This window comes from Bidens hawaiensis, unplaced genomic scaffold, assembly GCF_021521415.1.
Source record: "Bidens hawaiensis isolate Kalapana, Puna unplaced genomic scaffold, B.hawaiensis_p1.1 tig00009159_1, whole genome shotgun sequence".
NCBI classification, from domain to species: Eukaryota; Viridiplantae; Streptophyta; class Magnoliopsida; order Asterales; family Asteraceae; genus Bidens; species Bidens hawaiensis.
Window position 1 is genome coordinate 112,978 of NW_027491673.1, and position 18,728 is coordinate 131,705.

The 18,728-nt window shown below is 33.8% G+C and overlaps 1 protein-coding gene across 2 annotated transcripts; it reads right to left on the reverse strand.

Moving 5' to 3' along the window:
* Positions 1–3,064: 3,064 nt before the first annotated feature.
* LOC143531377 (lysine-specific demethylase JMJ26-like) lies at positions 3,065–16,673 on the reverse strand. 2 transcript variants are annotated; one of them, XM_077026682.1, is made up of 12 exons: positions 16,560–16,673; positions 14,810–15,807; positions 14,596–14,696; positions 14,418–14,511; positions 14,185–14,317; positions 14,035–14,098; positions 12,781–13,474; positions 11,486–11,815; positions 10,253–10,661; positions 10,089–10,174; positions 3,404–3,523; positions 3,065–3,320 (listed from the first exon to the last, which is right to left on the reverse strand). In XM_077026682.1, the coding sequence occupies exons 2-12, from the start codon at positions 15,800–15,802 to the stop codon at positions 3,249–3,251; spliced, it is 3,096 nt and encodes a 1,031-aa protein (XP_076882797.1). In that variant the 5' UTR covers positions 15,803–15,807; positions 16,560–16,673; the 3' UTR covers positions 3,065–3,248. The 2 variants fall into 2 exon arrangements, with proteins under 2 accessions (XP_076882797.1, XP_076882798.1); XM_077026683.1 differs by lacking the exon at positions 16,560–16,673 and having other exon boundaries at positions 14,810–16,212.
* Positions 16,674–18,728: the final 2,055 nt, after the last annotated feature.

Here is an 18,728-nt window from a genome sequence, read left to right on the forward strand (position 1 = left end):
TTTTTCGGTTTCAGTTCAATTCTTAGTGAATTTTTTTTATGAAACGAGGACAACGTAGGAAACATTTTAGTGTTTTTACTATTTTTGAGGGTTTTTGATCTTAATAAAAAACCCCTCAAAAAAATTCAAAAAAAATAATAATAAAAAAATCATAACTTAAAGTTTAAATTAAACAAAATGACAAAACTTGTCCTTTATGTTTGCACATTTTTTCAGTAGTCATCCTTTAGCAAATTTAACGATAAAAAACATCATTTGTGTTCAAAAAACCTTGCACGGTTCGTCCTTTTCACTAACGAGGGTTAGTTTTTCTCGGTAAATTCAATCATGTGCACCTCATGTGAGGGCAATTTAGTCTTTTTAATAAAATAAAAAATATATTAAAAATATCAGTGGGCACTAAATTAATTAATTATAATAAAATTAATAAAATAATATATATATGTATATATATATATATAACATCATCACCATCGCCTAAACTACCGCCACCGTGCACTCCCTCTCTCTCTCTACTCTACCACCGCCACCGGACCACCACACCACCAATCCACTATACCCTAATAGCTACAGACCATCACCATCAATCAACCATACCCCTTTGTTCACCTTGCAGGAACCCTAGAAATGGCCGGAATTGCACAAATTAGCCCCAAAACACCTTGAAACGATGATATAGGCTTTACAATTGCCGGCATCATAGATGAAAAATGGAGCTCCGATTTCAGTTTCACGCAAAATCGAACTTGTCGGACTTAATAAAACCATAAAAAATCAAATACCTACCAGAAAATTTTGGGGTTTCGTCTTACCAGATTTGAACCTTCTGGTTGAGGATGTCAACAATGGTGGAGTGTTTATAGTTAATGTATACGCGGTGGTTGCATGTGGTGGTGGATTGGTGTATACGCGGTGGTTGCAGGTGGTGTCGGTCCGGTGATGTGTTGGCGGTGGTGGTCCGAGGCTGAAGTGGCGGCATGTGTTAGTGAAGGCGGCATGTGGTGGGTGGTGCCGTGGTGGTGGCAGCATGTCTGCACTCTGCACAACTACCCTCGTGTGCAGTTACCCTTGGAGGAGAGGGGGAATAGAGAGAGACAGAAGAGAGAGAGTGTTGTATATATTTTTTATTTTTTTAATTTTAATTATTAAATATACTATAAAATTACAAAGCTACCCTCATGTGCATTGCACATGACCAAATTTAACGAGAAAAGTTAACTACGTTAGTGCCAAAGAACATAATCTGAAAATGCTTTCAAGCATAAATGATATTTTTTGTCATTAAGTTTGCTAAATGATGTCCACTGAAAAAATGTGCAAACATAAAGGATGTCTTTTGCCTTTTTGTCTTTAAATTAAAACAAAAAAATATAAAAAATAATATGTTTCCATCATTATTCTTGTTCAAAAAAAAAAAACTTCAAAACTTAGTCCGACCCAAACCAAAACAACTTTTTTTTAATTGACCTATTCTGAGCCAAACTCGTTTTGACCCATAACTCATTTCAACCAATAACTTGTTCAACCCAACTCATTTGCCACCTATAATTGTAGGCGTATGAGGTCATCTATTTTCTAAAATAGATAGATATATGGTTTAGAGTACTTAAGATTTTACTTCTCTATTTGTAAAGTCTCATAAATCACTATTAATTATTGTGAGTGTGATTGGAAGATAAAAATAATAAAATAAACTATTTATGAGCATGACAAAAATCGAAATAAAGAATGAGATGCAATAGATTTAAAAAAAAAACAAAAATTTAGAGAAAAATGTTTTTTATTTGTTTAGTTATAGAGAATGAGACATGAATAAGCATTCACACCTCCGCCATCAAAATCTACTTTATAATTTAACTAAAAATAACATTATTTAAAATTTCTCTGATTTAAAAAAAAACCTCAAATCTCATTCCTTATTTTTATCTTTATTTTACTTTTGTTTTATTATTTTTCTCGGTTTTATTTCTTAACATTTAGATTTTATGGGATTTAAATCCCAAGCATCAAGAAGTTTGGAAGTAGTTTATTTTATCTTTCAAAATCTTGTGGATATAAGTCTATTTTCAATGGGTACGCAGACATGGGAGACATAAGGTGTATCGAGGAGAGGTACACTGCGGTCGATGATCACAGGCCGTTAATGAGAATGTGATCCCTGGGGGCAACAACCGAACAACCTTGGGTGGAGGAAGGTGTTACATGATTATTCATTGGATATGCTCTATTAAAAGAAGGTAATCACACAAATCTTTTTTTTTCTTTTTTCTTTTCAAGTGTAAAGCTTATTATCTACTAAGGTTAAGATGAAAACAAAACACGTAATAGAATTAAGTGATAACTAAAACTAATTTGTGTTTTATTAAGTGCTAGCATCGTCAAGTATCAAAATCTTGAAACTAAAATGATCAAAACAGTTATTAAATTATACAGGTGGTTAAACGTATAAATTAATAGCATGATTTATCCGTCAAAAGATTGAAGACGAATCCAATTAATAATATGCCTTCTTTTGACAATTTGTTAAAGGCTTCTAGCTAGTTAAGATGATTTGTCAAATACTCAATATTGTACGGGTATGTAACTTTAGAAAATGTTAACTCGTTTCATGTCAGCCATTTGTAGGCGTTTCCTTAAAGGTGGCAAGTTTTTACTTGCCAACCCCTTTGACATGTTTAGATAAACGAGTTACACCGATTGTGTTCGGCAATGTAAGTTTGTCCAGTTAGGGATGATGCTTTATACATGAATAAGTGAGTAGTGTTTGTCTTGTTCAATCTCAAATCTACCAACATGCTAACACGACACAATTGTTGTCCAAACTCTCTCCTTTTTTAGTGCTAACACGACACAATTGTTGTCCAAACTCTCTCCTTTTTTAGTGAACCGTATGATTCCGGTTGCATCAAGTATTTTAAAGAAAAAAGAAAAAAAGGTATTTTTTTCCAACAGTGAAGGAAAAGACCTCTTTACCCCTTATCTATGCTCCTAAGCAAACGATCTTCTCATGAAAAAAGCTAAATTGATCCAAAGAAACATTAACATTCTATTAGTTTTTTTAGAGTTGTAAGACAAGCCTACTAACCAGTTTGACAAATAACACCACACACCCAAAAACAGCCCAGTAAAACAAGAATGCTATTAAAACATTTATGTTCAAAAGCACACCACATTAACCTATTAGCCGATGAGACGGTGGTTTAAACATCGGATTATGCCACTAGTAATAAATATAAGACCTGTTACCCTTATAGATTAGCTGTTAACTTCTCAAAATCAGTAACTGCTTGGTCCATTGCATAAAAGATCATCTTCTTAACCTGCACAATAACAATTAAACAGGAATTCATAAATTGCATGGAATATAATAAAAAACAATATTATAGCAACAACCTATTGTTACCTCTAGTTTGTCTTCCTTAGCTTTGTGATTAACGGGCAGCTTACGGAATTCCTCTGTGAGTTGGAGGCACTGATGTATGTTTTCGGGAGAAACAAAATCGACCGCAACTTTGGTGCATGACTGCAACAAAGCAGCACATGTTATTATAGGATAATAATAATAATAATAATAATAATAATAATAATAATTTTTTCATGTCACAAAGGATATGCAAGGTTCCTACTTTCTTCTAAGAAACTCCTGTCAATCTTTTAAATTATATTTTATAAATTTTTAGTGTTTACATGATATCACAAGAAGATAGTGACAACTAATTGTGTGTCCATGTTGTCATCATAGCATCTTTGAACACTTGCAGTTTCAAGAGTTCAGACTTCTACCAGAAGTAAAAATGAACACTTCTGCAAAACAAAACCAGTATTATTTATAAAAATAGAATTTTAATTTTGTATACATGAAAGACATATTTAGATGTTTTAGATATCCTAGGTTCAAAAAGTTTGTATATTGTATATATTTATTTATTAGTTCATTATTATTTAGAAATTTATAATTCAGCATTAATTAATTTATAACAAGTTCATATTAAATAAGAATACTAATTTCTAAGTATCATACACTTTTAGTTGATGTATAGTACGGCCTTCTATTTTATTAATCATTGTGTGTTTTACTTATGTAATTTGTACTTTAGTTTTCAATTAGTGTGACATTTGAATTTTATTACTTTTTTAATCATAGTGTGACATTTGTACTAATTGTTTTCAATTAGTTTTCAATTGTGTGTTTTACTTATCAATTTTTTCACCACGGGACTTGACTACTTGAAAAGGCAAAAACCTTATTCAACACCCTGATGCCACTAAACAAAAAACCCTTAGGTTCTCTCCAAGATTACTAGGCTCCAAAGAAGTAAATTCTTATCAACTTTTAACAATAAATGAAACCCATAGGCATCATGTTAACTTCAAAATCACTAACACACACTAAATAGAATTGGGTGTATTGCTACACCCTTTGGTATTTCATATAGCCTCATTATGTTATTATTATGATGTATATCTTGTATTGCTCTTTCTTGATCTTCTTGTGACTGCATATTCTTGTTCATGTCTTAATGAAATATATTTTCTTCTCTTTTATGTATTGTATATGGTATCCGCCAATTTCTGGCTATAAATAAGTCATGTACCACTCAATCATCTACAAATGTTGCAATCATTGTAAGTTTTATTTCAATTAAGTTGAATCACATCATACACACCTTAGCTAAAAGTGTCACATGGTCACACTTATAGTACTGGTACCAAAAATACCAAATCTGCATTTAATCAAAGCTATGTAGCAAAAACCACACCGTATTTGTTGGTATAGTTCGGGTACGAGTATTTGTTGGTACATGTATATCGATACAGTACTTGTTTTGGTACTGCTTTGGGCTTTTTCCCCTTATCTCCACTGATCTAAATATGAGAATCACTTTGAGTTTTAAGAACTCGAAAGAACTCAACATAGCAATTTATTTTTTGATTTTTTTTAATAAGTGTAAGTGACGTAAAAAAATTACAATATTTTTTTACACACCGAATCGACTTTTTACACGTGTATTCATCAAAAATCTTTATTCTCTTCCCTGATTCATTTTTTAATTAAATTTAATCACAACCACATATTCTATACTTATGTAATTAAATGTGTGGCATATATTAAGTTCTTACAACTTATCAAGTTCTTATTTGTTGGTACATGTATATCGGTACGGTACTTGTTTTGGTACTGCTTTGGGTTTTTCTCCCTTATCTCCACTTATCTTAATATAAATATATTGATTTTTTCTGAGAATCACTGTTGTAAGAACTCGAAAGAACTCAACGTAACAATTTATTTTTTGATTTTTTTACACATTTAATATGTAATTGTAAGTGAAGTAAAAAAAATATAGTATTTTTTTGCACACCGAATTAAACTTTTTACTAATGTGTAATCATCAAAAATCTATATTCTCTATCTTGATTCATTTTTTAATTAAATTTAATCACAACCACATATTTTATAGTTATTTAATTAAATATGTGGCTCATATTAACTTCTTACAACTCATCAAATTCTTAAAATATCATTCCCCACCTCTCTCTCTCTCTCTCTCTCTCTATATATATATGTATTCATTAAGTGCCCCTTTTTTTTCTTAGGTCCTCGCTTTTTTACACCCCATGTGAGACCTATGCGCCTTGAGTGCGCCTAACGCATTTGATAACTATGTGTAAAATTAACTTAAGAATTTGTACCATATACCACATGTGTTTGGCCATTTTAAGTGATACCAAAAATATCGAATATCAAACTTGAGAAACGTTGATATACCTGTGCAGTACTAGTATTCGAGAACTATGCAATTAATGCGGAAAAATATCGTATATCAGTCAAGAACCAACATTTGAGATCTATTATCATGGCAAGGTATTGGTAATTTTAATATCATGTAGAACATATAGGGGTGAGTTACGTACAATAATCGTTTAACGTACATTAGGTACGCGAATACGTTCAAGTCAAAATCCGAAACCTAAAACATTCAAGGTTAAAACTTCACTATGCTCAGTAAAAAAATTGATTCGATTGAAGATTCAGCTGTGTTTGTTTGAATGAATTGATGGTTATTTGGATATATATTGATGAATTCAAGATCTTGTGATATAATTTCATGTGTCAATTTTAAAAAAGGTTTAACCTTATGATCATTGAGGCACGAATTAACCATCACATGACCAAGAAATTGATATGGAAAAAGATCAATTTACATGGAGAAAGTTCAAAGCTTGAACGACAATGATGAATTTCAATCCTAGGTGAGGAGCCGTCGTAGTTTTCTCTCGTTAGGGCTCGCGTGTTTTCAGAAATTAAAGGGTGTAGGAATTCGCGTATGTAATGTATGATAAGGGGTTTTATATATGACAATTTAACACACAATTCAGTATACCATCCTACCATTAACAATTAAATTAACCTTTTGTAACTTGCAAAACACTAACAATTGTAGCTGATTTAAGTCTTAAAACACCAAAAATTAAGGATTAACAATTAATACATTGATATAAAAAATATGGGAGATATTTAGGTCAAATATTGATCAATATAACATCGCCGATGTTTTCACATGAGGACCGACATCCCATAAATACTGACTACATTTTTCGAGAAATTAAATCTCATCACTAGTCACAAATTTGAAGTCCATGAGCATGTTGCTATGTAAATCTCATCACTAAGCACAAATTTGCAATATTCAAACGGCGAAAGCAAATTCATTCGAGAGCATTGAATGTGAAAAACAAGATGGTTGCGTAAAAATTGTTATAACTTTGGAAAATTATTGAAGATACTTTCAACAAGCATTTGCAAAAAAAAAAATATACGACTCAAAAAACAAATTTTCAATTATAAACACTGTGTTAGCTTATGTGATTATGCTAAACTTACATATCAACTTAAAGCGTTGGACACCGATTAAACTTTGGGTCTTCAAATCTTGCAAGATTTAAACTCTGATTACTCACCATTTGTTCTCAAATATGCAACTATGTAAGAGAAAAGGACACATCTAGTTATTTCACTTATTTATAGATAACAAAACCAACATACCGATCACGGAAGTAGCTGTGGCTACAATCTTGGTTAAACCAATATATCAATAGTGATTCTTTAACAACAGTCCAATGGCTTTGTCTCCTCACACCTAACGCACATACAATTTCGGCCATGTCATCTTCCACGAACTATCTTTTCCATTTTTCTCCCATCATTACGTTCGTGTCTCCTAGTACGTCTGTGTCTCCTGTTGTTAGCAACATACCTTTTACTCTATTCTTTCCCTTATTCGTTTATGATACCATTGGAACTTACAACTAACATTGTTAGAAAAGCCACATGGAAAAGCAACATAGTTATGGATCTAATGACTGTAAAACCCGACTTCTTACCAAGGGCTTAAGACCTAAAGGGTATTGGTTGTGCTGAGACGTTTAGCTCGTTTAACAAACCAACCACTATTTGCCTTGTGTATCCGATACTTTCCCTTGTAGCTACGATATTCGGCAAGTTGATGTTAATAATGATTTTTCCTTGGTGATTTATCCGTGGCTGTACATATGGTCCCGCCTTTTGGGTTTGCGGACTCTGATCGAGCACATCATGTTTTCTTGCTCCAAAAGGTCATTTACGGACTTAAGCAAGCTCCGAGGGCTTGGTTTTTCAAGCTATCTTCTAATATACAAGCATTTAGTTAGCGCAACTTGGATATATGTATATTTATTAACTCTTATGACTGTGATATGCAATGTTCTTGATGTTGATGATATTCGTATCACAAGCAACACTTGATAGCATTTATTGAACGCTTACATTCTCACAGTGCACAAGAACTCCTTCGGTATTTAGGCCACGTCTATGGTTCTATGTTGATGTTCTTCCTTTCTCACAACAGTATATAATTGACATTTTTATAGTGTACCTCTGTAGGTGTCTACCCTGTGGCTTTCGGTCGTCAGATATATATAATTTTGATGTTCCTTTGAATGATCTTTATATGTACCACAACATGATTGATACCCCTCAGTCTCTCGTCTTGACTAGTTAAGAGATCATATGGTTAAAGAAACATTTTTAGTTTCTTCACACCTTCTTACAGTTAAGCATTGACGATATTTAAGAATACCCCTGCTTGCTGTGTGCACATATAATGTGCATGTGTGTGGGCCCTTGGGGGAGTGAAATTATACTAATTTTGACGTTATTTTACTAATTGCGGAAGGTAAATCATGCATTATGTGGTGGCGTTGATACCCAAAAGACAAGGAACGTGCAACAATGCCAATGGTTGATTGCTATGTGCCTTATGTCCAAGGCTCGATGCAAAACTACTATCGAGTCTAGGGTCTTACTTTAACCATCCTCTCTATTACTTCCTACCGGGTAAAAGTAAGGTTGACTACATCTTACCCTTACACCCTACCATAGCTTTACTGTTGGTGGGATTTACTAAGTACGATGATAATATATTTCCATGGGCCATTTATTCAAAAGTCTTCTAGTCTTGCCGTTCATGCATATGTTGATGCTAACCAAATGATCATTAATTTACCATTAGCTATTGTGTGTTCTTTGCCCAACACCATTAGCTACCATTAGCTGGAGTTCCAAGAAACAACATACAGCTACGGAATCTAGTACAAAAGAAGAGTATCGGGTTATTGCCCACATAGTGTGTGATATTCGTTGGATTATGCCACTATATCTTAGTTATGTTTACCTTCGCATGGTCATGGTGTGATAATGTTAACGCCACGTGCCTTGGGATTCACTTACACTTCATTCGTGATATGGTGCTCTGATGGACTCTTACCATCAAATATAACCAATGAATTGTCTTCCCACTCGATTCGACATCTCTCGATCCAAACTTCATGTGACTACCATTGTTTAGCTTGTAGGGTCATATTACTGCAACCTTGGTCTTTCATATTCCCTCATGTTATTTTATTAAAAAATTGTTATCCTACTTGTGTGTGTATGTATAGGTTTCTGTATTGTATTAATGTTGCAATTGTTTTTACAAAATACCATTCATCTCTATTGTATATTGTTCATAGATTCATAATTGCATTTAAATAAGGTATATTGGTTTTTATTAATCTCAACTATTATCTTTTGATCGATGTCGGTCCCGACTAACGAATTGGCTCCTGACGGTCCGCAACTAACAAAATCCTAACGGCGTTAGTTGCAGGTCGCCGGAAAACTCACGTTTTTTCCCAAAAAACTCAACATTTTCGTCTAAGACATCTTTGTAACTTTGTATCAGACATTTAGGAGCATTTTTCTAGTAAAATGCCCAATTATTGAGGTCACCGGAACCCTAGGACCATCGTCAAAATCGGGTGGTGGTTGGTTGGCGGTGAGTCAATTGGTGGTGGTGACGGTGTTCAGGTGGTGTTTTCCAGTGAAAAAAAGTGTGTTTTCCCGTCAAAAACGTTTTTCCAGCGACCTACAACTAACGACGTTAGAAGTCTGTTAGTCGCGGACCGTTGAAAACAAATACGTTAAAAGTTGGGACCGTCAGGAGCCAATTCATTAGTTGGAACCGGCAGCGACCAAAATGCAATAGTTGGGATTAATAAAAACCAGTATACCTTTAAATAATATTTGTTTTGGATAAAGAAATCCACTTTGATTAATCAAACCTCTGCTTTGATAAGAGAAACCCACCCAGCGGAAGGTGGATAAACTGAACCCTCCATTAGTTAAATAAACAAGACGATTCATGTTTAGTGGTATAATTATCAAGAAAACTATCCAATCTTAGTCTATTTTTCTAACAGAGAACTACGAATATATTACCACATTGCCACCTGAAACATATACAACCTAAACTAAATCATAACGATTAACATTAACTAATAATCACAAGTATCTATAAAAATTTAAGAACACAGCAGATAAGAGTTTTTTCAGACAAAAGTGTGTGTGTGTGTGTGTCATGACAGTAGCTGCAAAACATTTGCAGTGTTTCTACCTTGATTTCTTCGAATGTTCAGGGCATATTAGGCATCAACTAGAGATTTAACACGACCTCAAAACAAACATAGCATCTAGAATCATAAAGTACTAAATGAGAGAAGAACTTTACCTTAAGATTTCTCACTTGGTGTGGACATCCAGCAGGTATAAAAACAGCCTCTCCAAGCCTTTGTTCAAATGTCCACGGTTCTATACCTAAATTATACACATCATCACATTAATTACAGTTTACAGATATACATAACATGACAAGCTGAATGAACAAGTACTAACCATATTCCTCTTTTAGCCTCTTTTTGTGTTCAACCATCAAGTAAAACATTTGATCATGAATTGGATGATAAACCTTCTCCACAGGACAACAAAATGTAAACCGAAACTCGTTGGAGTGCTTTAATAAATATTCTTGTAACTTTGGTACATCTTCTCTTCTGAAAATATCCCAAAGTGCACCACCTGTTTCTTCAGCATCTTCTTTGTTTATACTTGCAACATGATTAGAGTCGTCATCTTCATTTATAGCATGTTCATCTTTCCCTACAGAAGATCCATTTGCACATTCGAAATGTGGTCCATCTTTTTCTCTTATATTCTGAGCTTTGTGTCTTTTCTTTAAGTCTTGAATTGCCTGCTTCTGATAATTACTTACCGACACTTCAGCTGTGTGTATCAATATGTTCACCTGTACCAGTAGAAACAAACATCACAACTTATGCATGAAAATTACGAGTTGTGCATCAAATTAAGATACCCGACTCGTGACCGAACCAAAATAACCGAAGCCAGCCCAAAACCATCCAAGTTGGTTTTATGTTTTGTTAAAAACCTAATTTCTGGTTTCAATTTTGCATGTACCGGAAACCAAAAAAACCGAAAAAACAATAAAAATAAATAACTGGCTTTGTGTTATTTATTTTTATTTTTGAAGATTAAATAATTTATGAAAAATTAATAAATGGTGTAGCTCAAAAATTTTAGGCCTAAATGCGTGATAATCAATTAATACACAGTTTTAGGTCCAAATTCATTAATTCAAACCACTTAATTTCTTGAACCAAACACTGAAAAAACCGAACCCGTAAAAACTGAAAAAAGAAAACCCCGACTTGCTTATTTAATTTGCGAATCATAATCTTATTTTTAATGTTAAATAATTTATAAAAAAATAATAAATAATGTAGCCGAAGAATTTTAGGCCCCAACATTAAGTAATAAACTAATAAAAGTTTTGAGGCCCAATGCTTCAAGTCCAAATTCATTATTTTGGGCTTTTTTGTTCCTTGGCTCAAAAATTTCAAGCCAAATGGCAAAATTGTAAAAACAAAAACTGAACTGAACCCATTGTGAAAACCGAAAACCTTAAAACAAAAAAACTGAAAGCGAACGATTTTTTTAAAAAAAAATAATTTTTTTTATTTTGTTTGGTTTGAGCTCAAAACAGGCCCATGCACACCTTAAAATTAAGTTTTGTAATTAGGTATTAAAAGTAAATATAAAATATCATACAGCATCCGACATATCACAATGAAGCATGGTAACAGAATCCCCTCGTTCAAGTTCTTCAGCCATTCCATACGCGATATATGTTTTCGGGCCCATATCAGGTTTAATAACACCTGGTGGTGACTTTACAGCAAGATTAAAAAACCCAGACCTTGGATCAGTGTACAGTCGGAAGGGCAATGCACTGATAAACTCATCACAATGACGTGGCAGAAGATCCTCAAACCTATCAGATGGTGGCCAGTCCTTCAGCTTCAGCATCTCAGGCCACGAATTCTCATACTGCCTTCCGTCTGAATAACCTTTAAAAAATTTCCGAGTACTAACTTCCACCTACACAAAATAACAAAATTGGTAAAAAGAAAAAAAAAACGGTGAAATAAAGTATAAAATAATAAACATTTTTCAGGTTAATAACTCATATTACCATTTAAACCGCTGTAAATTAAACACGACTCAGTTTGAACAATTCTTATCTAAATGAGGCAAAATTGCCACCTCTAACTGATATAAGCATAGATAGTCAATCTTAATGGTGTATAAGAGCTGAGCCCGAGCCGTTTATCTTGATTTCGTAAATAAAACAACTATTATATAACAAATATAACAAAATATATTATATAAAGAAGAGGCTTGGGTGCTCGAGCTCGATAAGTGATTCCCGCATGGCTCAACTCATTTATTATTTATTTTTTAGTTTATGTAAATTTTTGGTTAAATGTTGTATATATCCATAAAAACAATTTATATATAACATAATATATATACTATTTAAAATACTTTTATCATGAATTTATATATAGAACATTATTTAACGATATATACTAATATACTAATAAAGAATATACAAACTAACACAAACTATAGGTGAGTTTAGGCTCGTGAACCAACTCCATAAGTAAAGCTAGGGCTCGGCTCATTTATTAATTAGTTAATTTATATACACTTTTAATTATATGAACTTATATATAGTTTAGTGCATGTATTATTTAATGTTGTTCGGAAAAAAAATATACGTGTTATTTCATTACTTTTTTTTCATAAATTAATAATAAAATAATTATTATAGGAATACATATTAAATATATTAATAAAAACTAATAGGCTCGTTTAGGATCGCAAGCTCGAGCTTGATAAGAGAAGCTTACGCTCGGGGTCGTTTATTAAACAAGCTCATTATTAGGCTCGGGCTCGTTAAAGCTTGGCTCATTTACACCCCTAGTCAGTCTCCAAGGAATGTTTAAATCTAAAAGCGACAGCTCGCAGCAATAACTACAAATAAGAGAAGCCAGAATTACCTCACAACCAGCCAAACAATCTATAGCTTTCACTTGTGACATCTTTGAACTCACACTTGGATCCACATGCTCACATAACGCACGCCACATAACCATGGGCTCCCAACTTAAACCAGGTGTTTGTTCTAGAACCTTCTTAACAATCACTGGTTCACCTTTAGCCCAATGGTGTCTAAACTGAACAAGCTCGGCTTCTTTAAAATCAGGATAGTATAAGTAGTTATCTCCAGAACCTTTTCTACTAGCCGCCACTTGATACATCTTGCCAACAGTTGTAACAGAATTAACAGAATTTGTAATAATGTTTGAATCAAGTTTGTATTTATTCAATATACACTCAGCTTTTGCTTCCAAATCTGAAATCAAGTCCTCTTTTAACAAACGCTTGAGCTCCAATAAACAATCGCCACATCCGCCCATATCTTTTGGAGCACAAAGCAAACTCCCGTTGTCTTTAGCTACCCATTCAACAGCAGAATCATAGGGATTTTCTGGACTTTTTACATGAAAAGAATCTTGTAGAGGGTCCCCCCCATGCATATAATCAATACCTCTATCCAAGTACTTGAAGTCAACTTTTATTTGACCACGAAGACCGTTATTCCTTATTTCACGACAGCAATTAAGACATAGCTCGTATGAGCATTTTGGACAACTTCTATGAAGATCAATGATTGACGTTGAACAGTAGTTGCTGCTCCATGAAACAGGCACAGAATTAATTACGGTTGTTCAAAAAGCTCCCGATTCCTTGAAATCGGCAAATATGTAAGCTAGCCGAACTGAGCCAGCTCAGTCTGTAAACAAGCCTAGCTCAAGCCAAGGGTGGCACGGCTTGAGAGTCGTGGCTTGCTCTTTTGGCTCACCCAAATTTTAATGTGTCTGTGTGTGTTTGTGTGATAGATCTGTTACTTCAGACAAATATGTTGTTTTATTTACTGTTTTAACAGACTTAATAAATGTTGTTTTACTTAATGTTTTAACAGCCTTAATGGTGAACTAGTAATTGTTTACCTCAGAACTTGGTTATGTGTTGAACTTAAGTTATAAATTGTATAGTTTATATATTCTGCATTGTGCGCATGTAAAAAATTATACATTTTTTATTTTAATATGTGTAAAAAATAACTATAATATAAACGAGCTGGCCCCGAGTCGAGCCAACCTTGCTCGCCTTGTTTACAGCCCTAGGATTATGGTAGTTGAAAAGAATAGATGTATTTATTATATAGAGGAATTAACAAGAAAATTTACCAGTAGACACGTTCATCAGTGTAACAGCTAGTCTGACTTACTGTAATTGAAGACTCTGATACCCCTGCATTAAAAGAAGACTTTCACTTAACTAAATCTCCTTATTTTGATGAAAAAGAGAAAGTATTCAACATTTTTCTAAATGACTACCATGAACACCCGCTTCAACCTCTATCTCCTTATTTTGTTCATCGCGAATTTGTTTCAGAAATGGCAGGATTAAGTTAATAGTATACAGAAGATGCTGCACCTTCTCAGCGTCAGCTAGATCTATGTTTGGCATCTGTTGTTTAAAAAGTGTCATAATATAAAAAGATGGTTAAAAACTTATAAGTTAGAACATGTTATTGTACGAGTAAATGTTTTCAGATAGCTTAACAAACCTTGAAACTTGAGTGCAAGCACAAGTTGCAATTACAATTTCCACGACAATAAGGGCATAAATCAGAAATTTCTTCCACAGATAATTGAGGATACCTGTCAAGAAATAGAATTTATTTATGAGCAAATCAGCACCATGTCACATTAGAGCCAAAAACTGGAAACAGTAGAAGTGCTAACCATCGTCTGATGCACTGGATACAGTATAACATTTCTTTGCATTTGTTGCAGGGTACAATAGTCCTTCTATCATTTCTCTTACATTGATGACACTTCCGATCCTGGTAGATTAAAACCGGAAACATGAGTGAGACTACCAAGTAAAATGTAAGGATAAAAAAACAAGCTTCTTTGTTGATGTTAGCCTGTCTTAAAAAAACCCACTAAAAAGCACCTTATTGATAGCAGTGCCACCTGATGAAGCAGAACTACAATTCCCTGTGTCTTTATTTCTTGTTTTTATAGCCGTATCATTTGAACTATCGCTTTTACTGGGATAAGATTTCACAAAAGATGTTTGTTTTCTATCTTCTATTAACTCAACATCCTTTTCCACCTTCCTGCCTTTCACACTTCCTTTTGTCTCAAGGTTATTCAACTCATATTGCACCATTGATGCCAAAATTACATTTTCGTCCTCATCATCATAATCATCATCTTCTTCATTTACATCATATTCACTAGCATATTCTTCATCTTCATCTTCATCTTCATCTTCATCTTCATCTTCATCTTCCCAATCACAGTCATAATATAGCATATTGTTTTCAACAAGGTTGTTTCTATTAGAAACAGTACGATGGCTTCTTAATATCCATGCATCACGTGGACTACTGTCAAGGCCATCATCTTGTTTGCTCGTATTGCTGTCTGTGAGTTCCTCTTCCTCCTGTTTATCTTCTAAATTGTTGGTTGTTGCACATTGTTTTTTGTTTGAAATACCTTTGTTTTTGGAGTTTTGTTTCCCATCTGAAGCTCCGGAATCTTTAGCGCGTCTTCCTTTACGTTTTGAAGCTTTAGATCTTTTACGCGGCGTATACGGTTTAAAGTCATCATCATCTTCTTCTTCCTCACTAAAATCCTCATCAAAGTCACTAGCATCATCTTCAACCATTTGCTTCCCATACAAACCTTTGTTTCCACTAGTTCTTGCAGTCTTATCTACTTCTTTTGTTTTTGGCGTTGATGTGCTCCTCATGATTCGAACATTTTCTTTTTCATCTTCAGAATCACCAGAAGAACATGTTTTCCGGATACAAGATCTTGTCCTTTTCATTGATGACCGTTGACAACTCATCATCTTCCTTTTAACTCCAAGAATATTCATTTCTTTAGCATCATAACCATAACTACTCACTTGATCTTCCTTTTGAACAAGCACATCCATCTTCACTATTAACACAGAAAACAGAGATATATGTTTAGAAGAACATAAACATCATATAGCACTCGTTCATCCAATATAAATAGATAAGATAAAACAGATTTCAAATTCTCCTAAAGTAAAAACTCAATACAGTTTCCTTCCTACTAAAGTTGAACTCAATAAAAAATAAAAATTGCACAAAGACATGCTGTCAGTTTGTCATCAAACACCCAAACTTTGAGACCAAATGGACTCAGCAATCAATAAAACTTGATTAAGAAGTAGATTTCTAAATCAACAACAGCGGAATAATCCATGAGTCATTTGTCAGTCAGAAAGAATTAACCAGCAAACACTGCTAAATCAAGTAAACAGAAATCAACAAAGTAACTTCTAGCTAGATCACAAAATCAATAAACTTTCACCTTAAATGCATTCACTTTCTCAAAATCAAATGTTGAACAAAGCATATCACAAATAACAGACTGTATACCTAAAACAGGATGGTTGACTCAAGTCATCGTCCTGAGTCAACACATCAACAATCCCGTGTAACCGAATACACACACAAATCTCGTAAATTATACGATCAATCATCTAAATTCAATACTAATTCAGCTCGAAAACTATACGATCAATCATCGATCATCGAATCAAACCTAAATTCTTCAATTATATCAATTACTCGCATTCACGTACAATCGAGAAACAGCACAACATAACGTAACAAGCAAAAACCTAATTTTGTAATCGATGAATCTGAAAAGAATAGACTCACAAAATTATTCATGAAATTGAGAGGCGGAAGAGACGAGATCGGATAACGTGAATCAATCGATACGGCGATCGGATAATTGGGGGAGGATTAGGTGAGAGTGAATTAGGGTTTTAGTTCTGTGATCGCAATAATCTGTGTGAATTTATTTACGTTGACAATGACAAGCGCATGAAAAACGCTAGCTACAGAGTAAAAAGGCAATGGCCACGTCATGTCTCTATGTCAGATGATGATGATGATGATAAGTGTGATGTGTGACCAAAATAGCAAAATAATGTGACAACTCACCAAAAAAAATGTTAAATTTTGGAATATGGTAAATATGGTATATGGGGTGCAAACGAGTTGAGCTGTGTGGCTTACAAAGATGTTTAATTGAGCTGAGTTTAATTGAGATTGAGTCTGTCTAAAAGTAAGTTCGTTTAATAAACGAGCTTAAGCCCGAACTTCACTTGTTGAGCTTGAGCCAACTCATGAGCATATTAGTGCTATAATAACTTTTATAATATATATATATATACACACACACACGCTAGCCTTTATCTCTCGTATTACAGGGTTATACATTTTTCGTTTATAGTATTTATATATTTTTTTGGATTTTAATTTTATTTATTATAAAAAAGTTAATATTATACTTAAGGTTTATTGATGAAATCGTTTTTACAAATAAATAAGATGTTATAACCCATTTAAAAAATCTCTATTTTTTCTCCCTCCACCATATAATTTACACACACGACCACTCGAAATCTCATCCTATAATTTGTAAAATCCCCTCACATAATTTTAAGGGATGAGTTAAGAATGTTCTTAGATGGTTATATTTATTTAATTTTATGACTAACGAATAGTTAAGTATTTAATATCAAAGGTTAAATTTCAAATGACATTGTGTTATAGGTTAAACATGATTGCTTTGTACGTATTGGTAGTTTGTTGTTGCAAATTAAACCGTGTAAAGTGGGAGAAGCTTTTATGGGTGAGTTTTGCGTCATGCGACGCCACATCACCATATATGCTTTTTGACAAGAAGGGGTGTAGTGAATGAAGTTCATACTAATTATTATTAGTATTAATATTATTATTTATTAAATATAATACATATAAACCAACCCACCAATCAAAAATAAGATTTTTTCTCTTCACCCAACGCTTTCCCAAATGCTTAAAGCGCCTCGAGGACGGTGTTCGCTGATGCTTTGGGATCTTTTGGATGTGGAAACATCCCACTATATTGTACACCGGGTCTTGGTAATTTTAGATTAGTTAAGTAATAAAAGTGGTTTAAAAGAAACGTACAAGTGTCACACCTCAAAAAAGTTGAGTGCGTGAGTCATTGAATATGCACCAGAATTATAAACAAACCAATCATCTAGCTTACTTAGGTCTAAATAAAGAATATCCGGCAGGGTTGTCCTAATGTCCAGGAACATGATGAATGACCTGGATGTGTCGGGTTCGAATCCTGATTCCGACCAGATTTTACCAGAGCATTAAAACCTGTCATGCATTCGGGCAAGGTGAGCCAACTGGATTTTACCGGGAACGCCAAGCCAAACTCGGATGCCAGCGTGGATCCCGATCATGTCAACATAATTGGCCTGGGTGGGGTGGTGGGACGCGACGTGTTCGCGCAGTGAGATAACTTAACTGTGAAAGTCACCGTTCAAAAAAAAGTTCTAAATAAAGAATAGATACCCAAGTCATGAAGCATTTAAACTTTAAAACAAGAATGAAACTCCAATTGTTCATCTAAATAACCTTATACGAATGTTATCGATCATTACGTAAAAAAATTCATGTCCTTACAAGTTACCAAACAGTAACATGCTTACTCATGTCCACCGGCGGATCTTTTAATGGGCCAAAGCGGGCCGCGGCCCCACCACGTTTTTCAATCGGTAGTGTGTATATATTCTGAAAAAATAAAAAAAGTATATATATATTGATTCCGGCCCAACCAAGTTATTCGAGTCTAGGCTTGCCTTGAATCTTTTTAAAAAATAAAGCTTGTTTAAAGCCGAAGAACCATAAATTTTTTACGAAATAAACATAAAGATAAAAAGAAAGGCTAAGAAATAGAGCTTCATAAGCCCAAGCCCAAATAAATTTTAAACCAATAAAACCAAACATTAAACCCAAAATCCTACCCTAGAACATGGTTTC

Bases quoted from the DNA above. Each gene is read 5' to 3' on its own strand.
- LOC143531377 (XM_077026682.1), bottom strand. From the start codon at position 15,802: ATGGATGTGCTTGTTCAAAAGGAAGATCAAGTGAGTAGTTATGGTTAT. The intron at 13,475-14,034 runs GTAAATTTTCTT...TTCATGGAGCAG, and splicing joins ACTGATGAACGTGTCTACTG to CAACTACTGTTCAACGTCAA. The intron at 10,175-10,252 runs GTTAGTACTTGT...TGTATAATTTAG, and splicing joins GAGGCTAAAAGAGGAATATG to GTATAGAACCGTGGACATTT.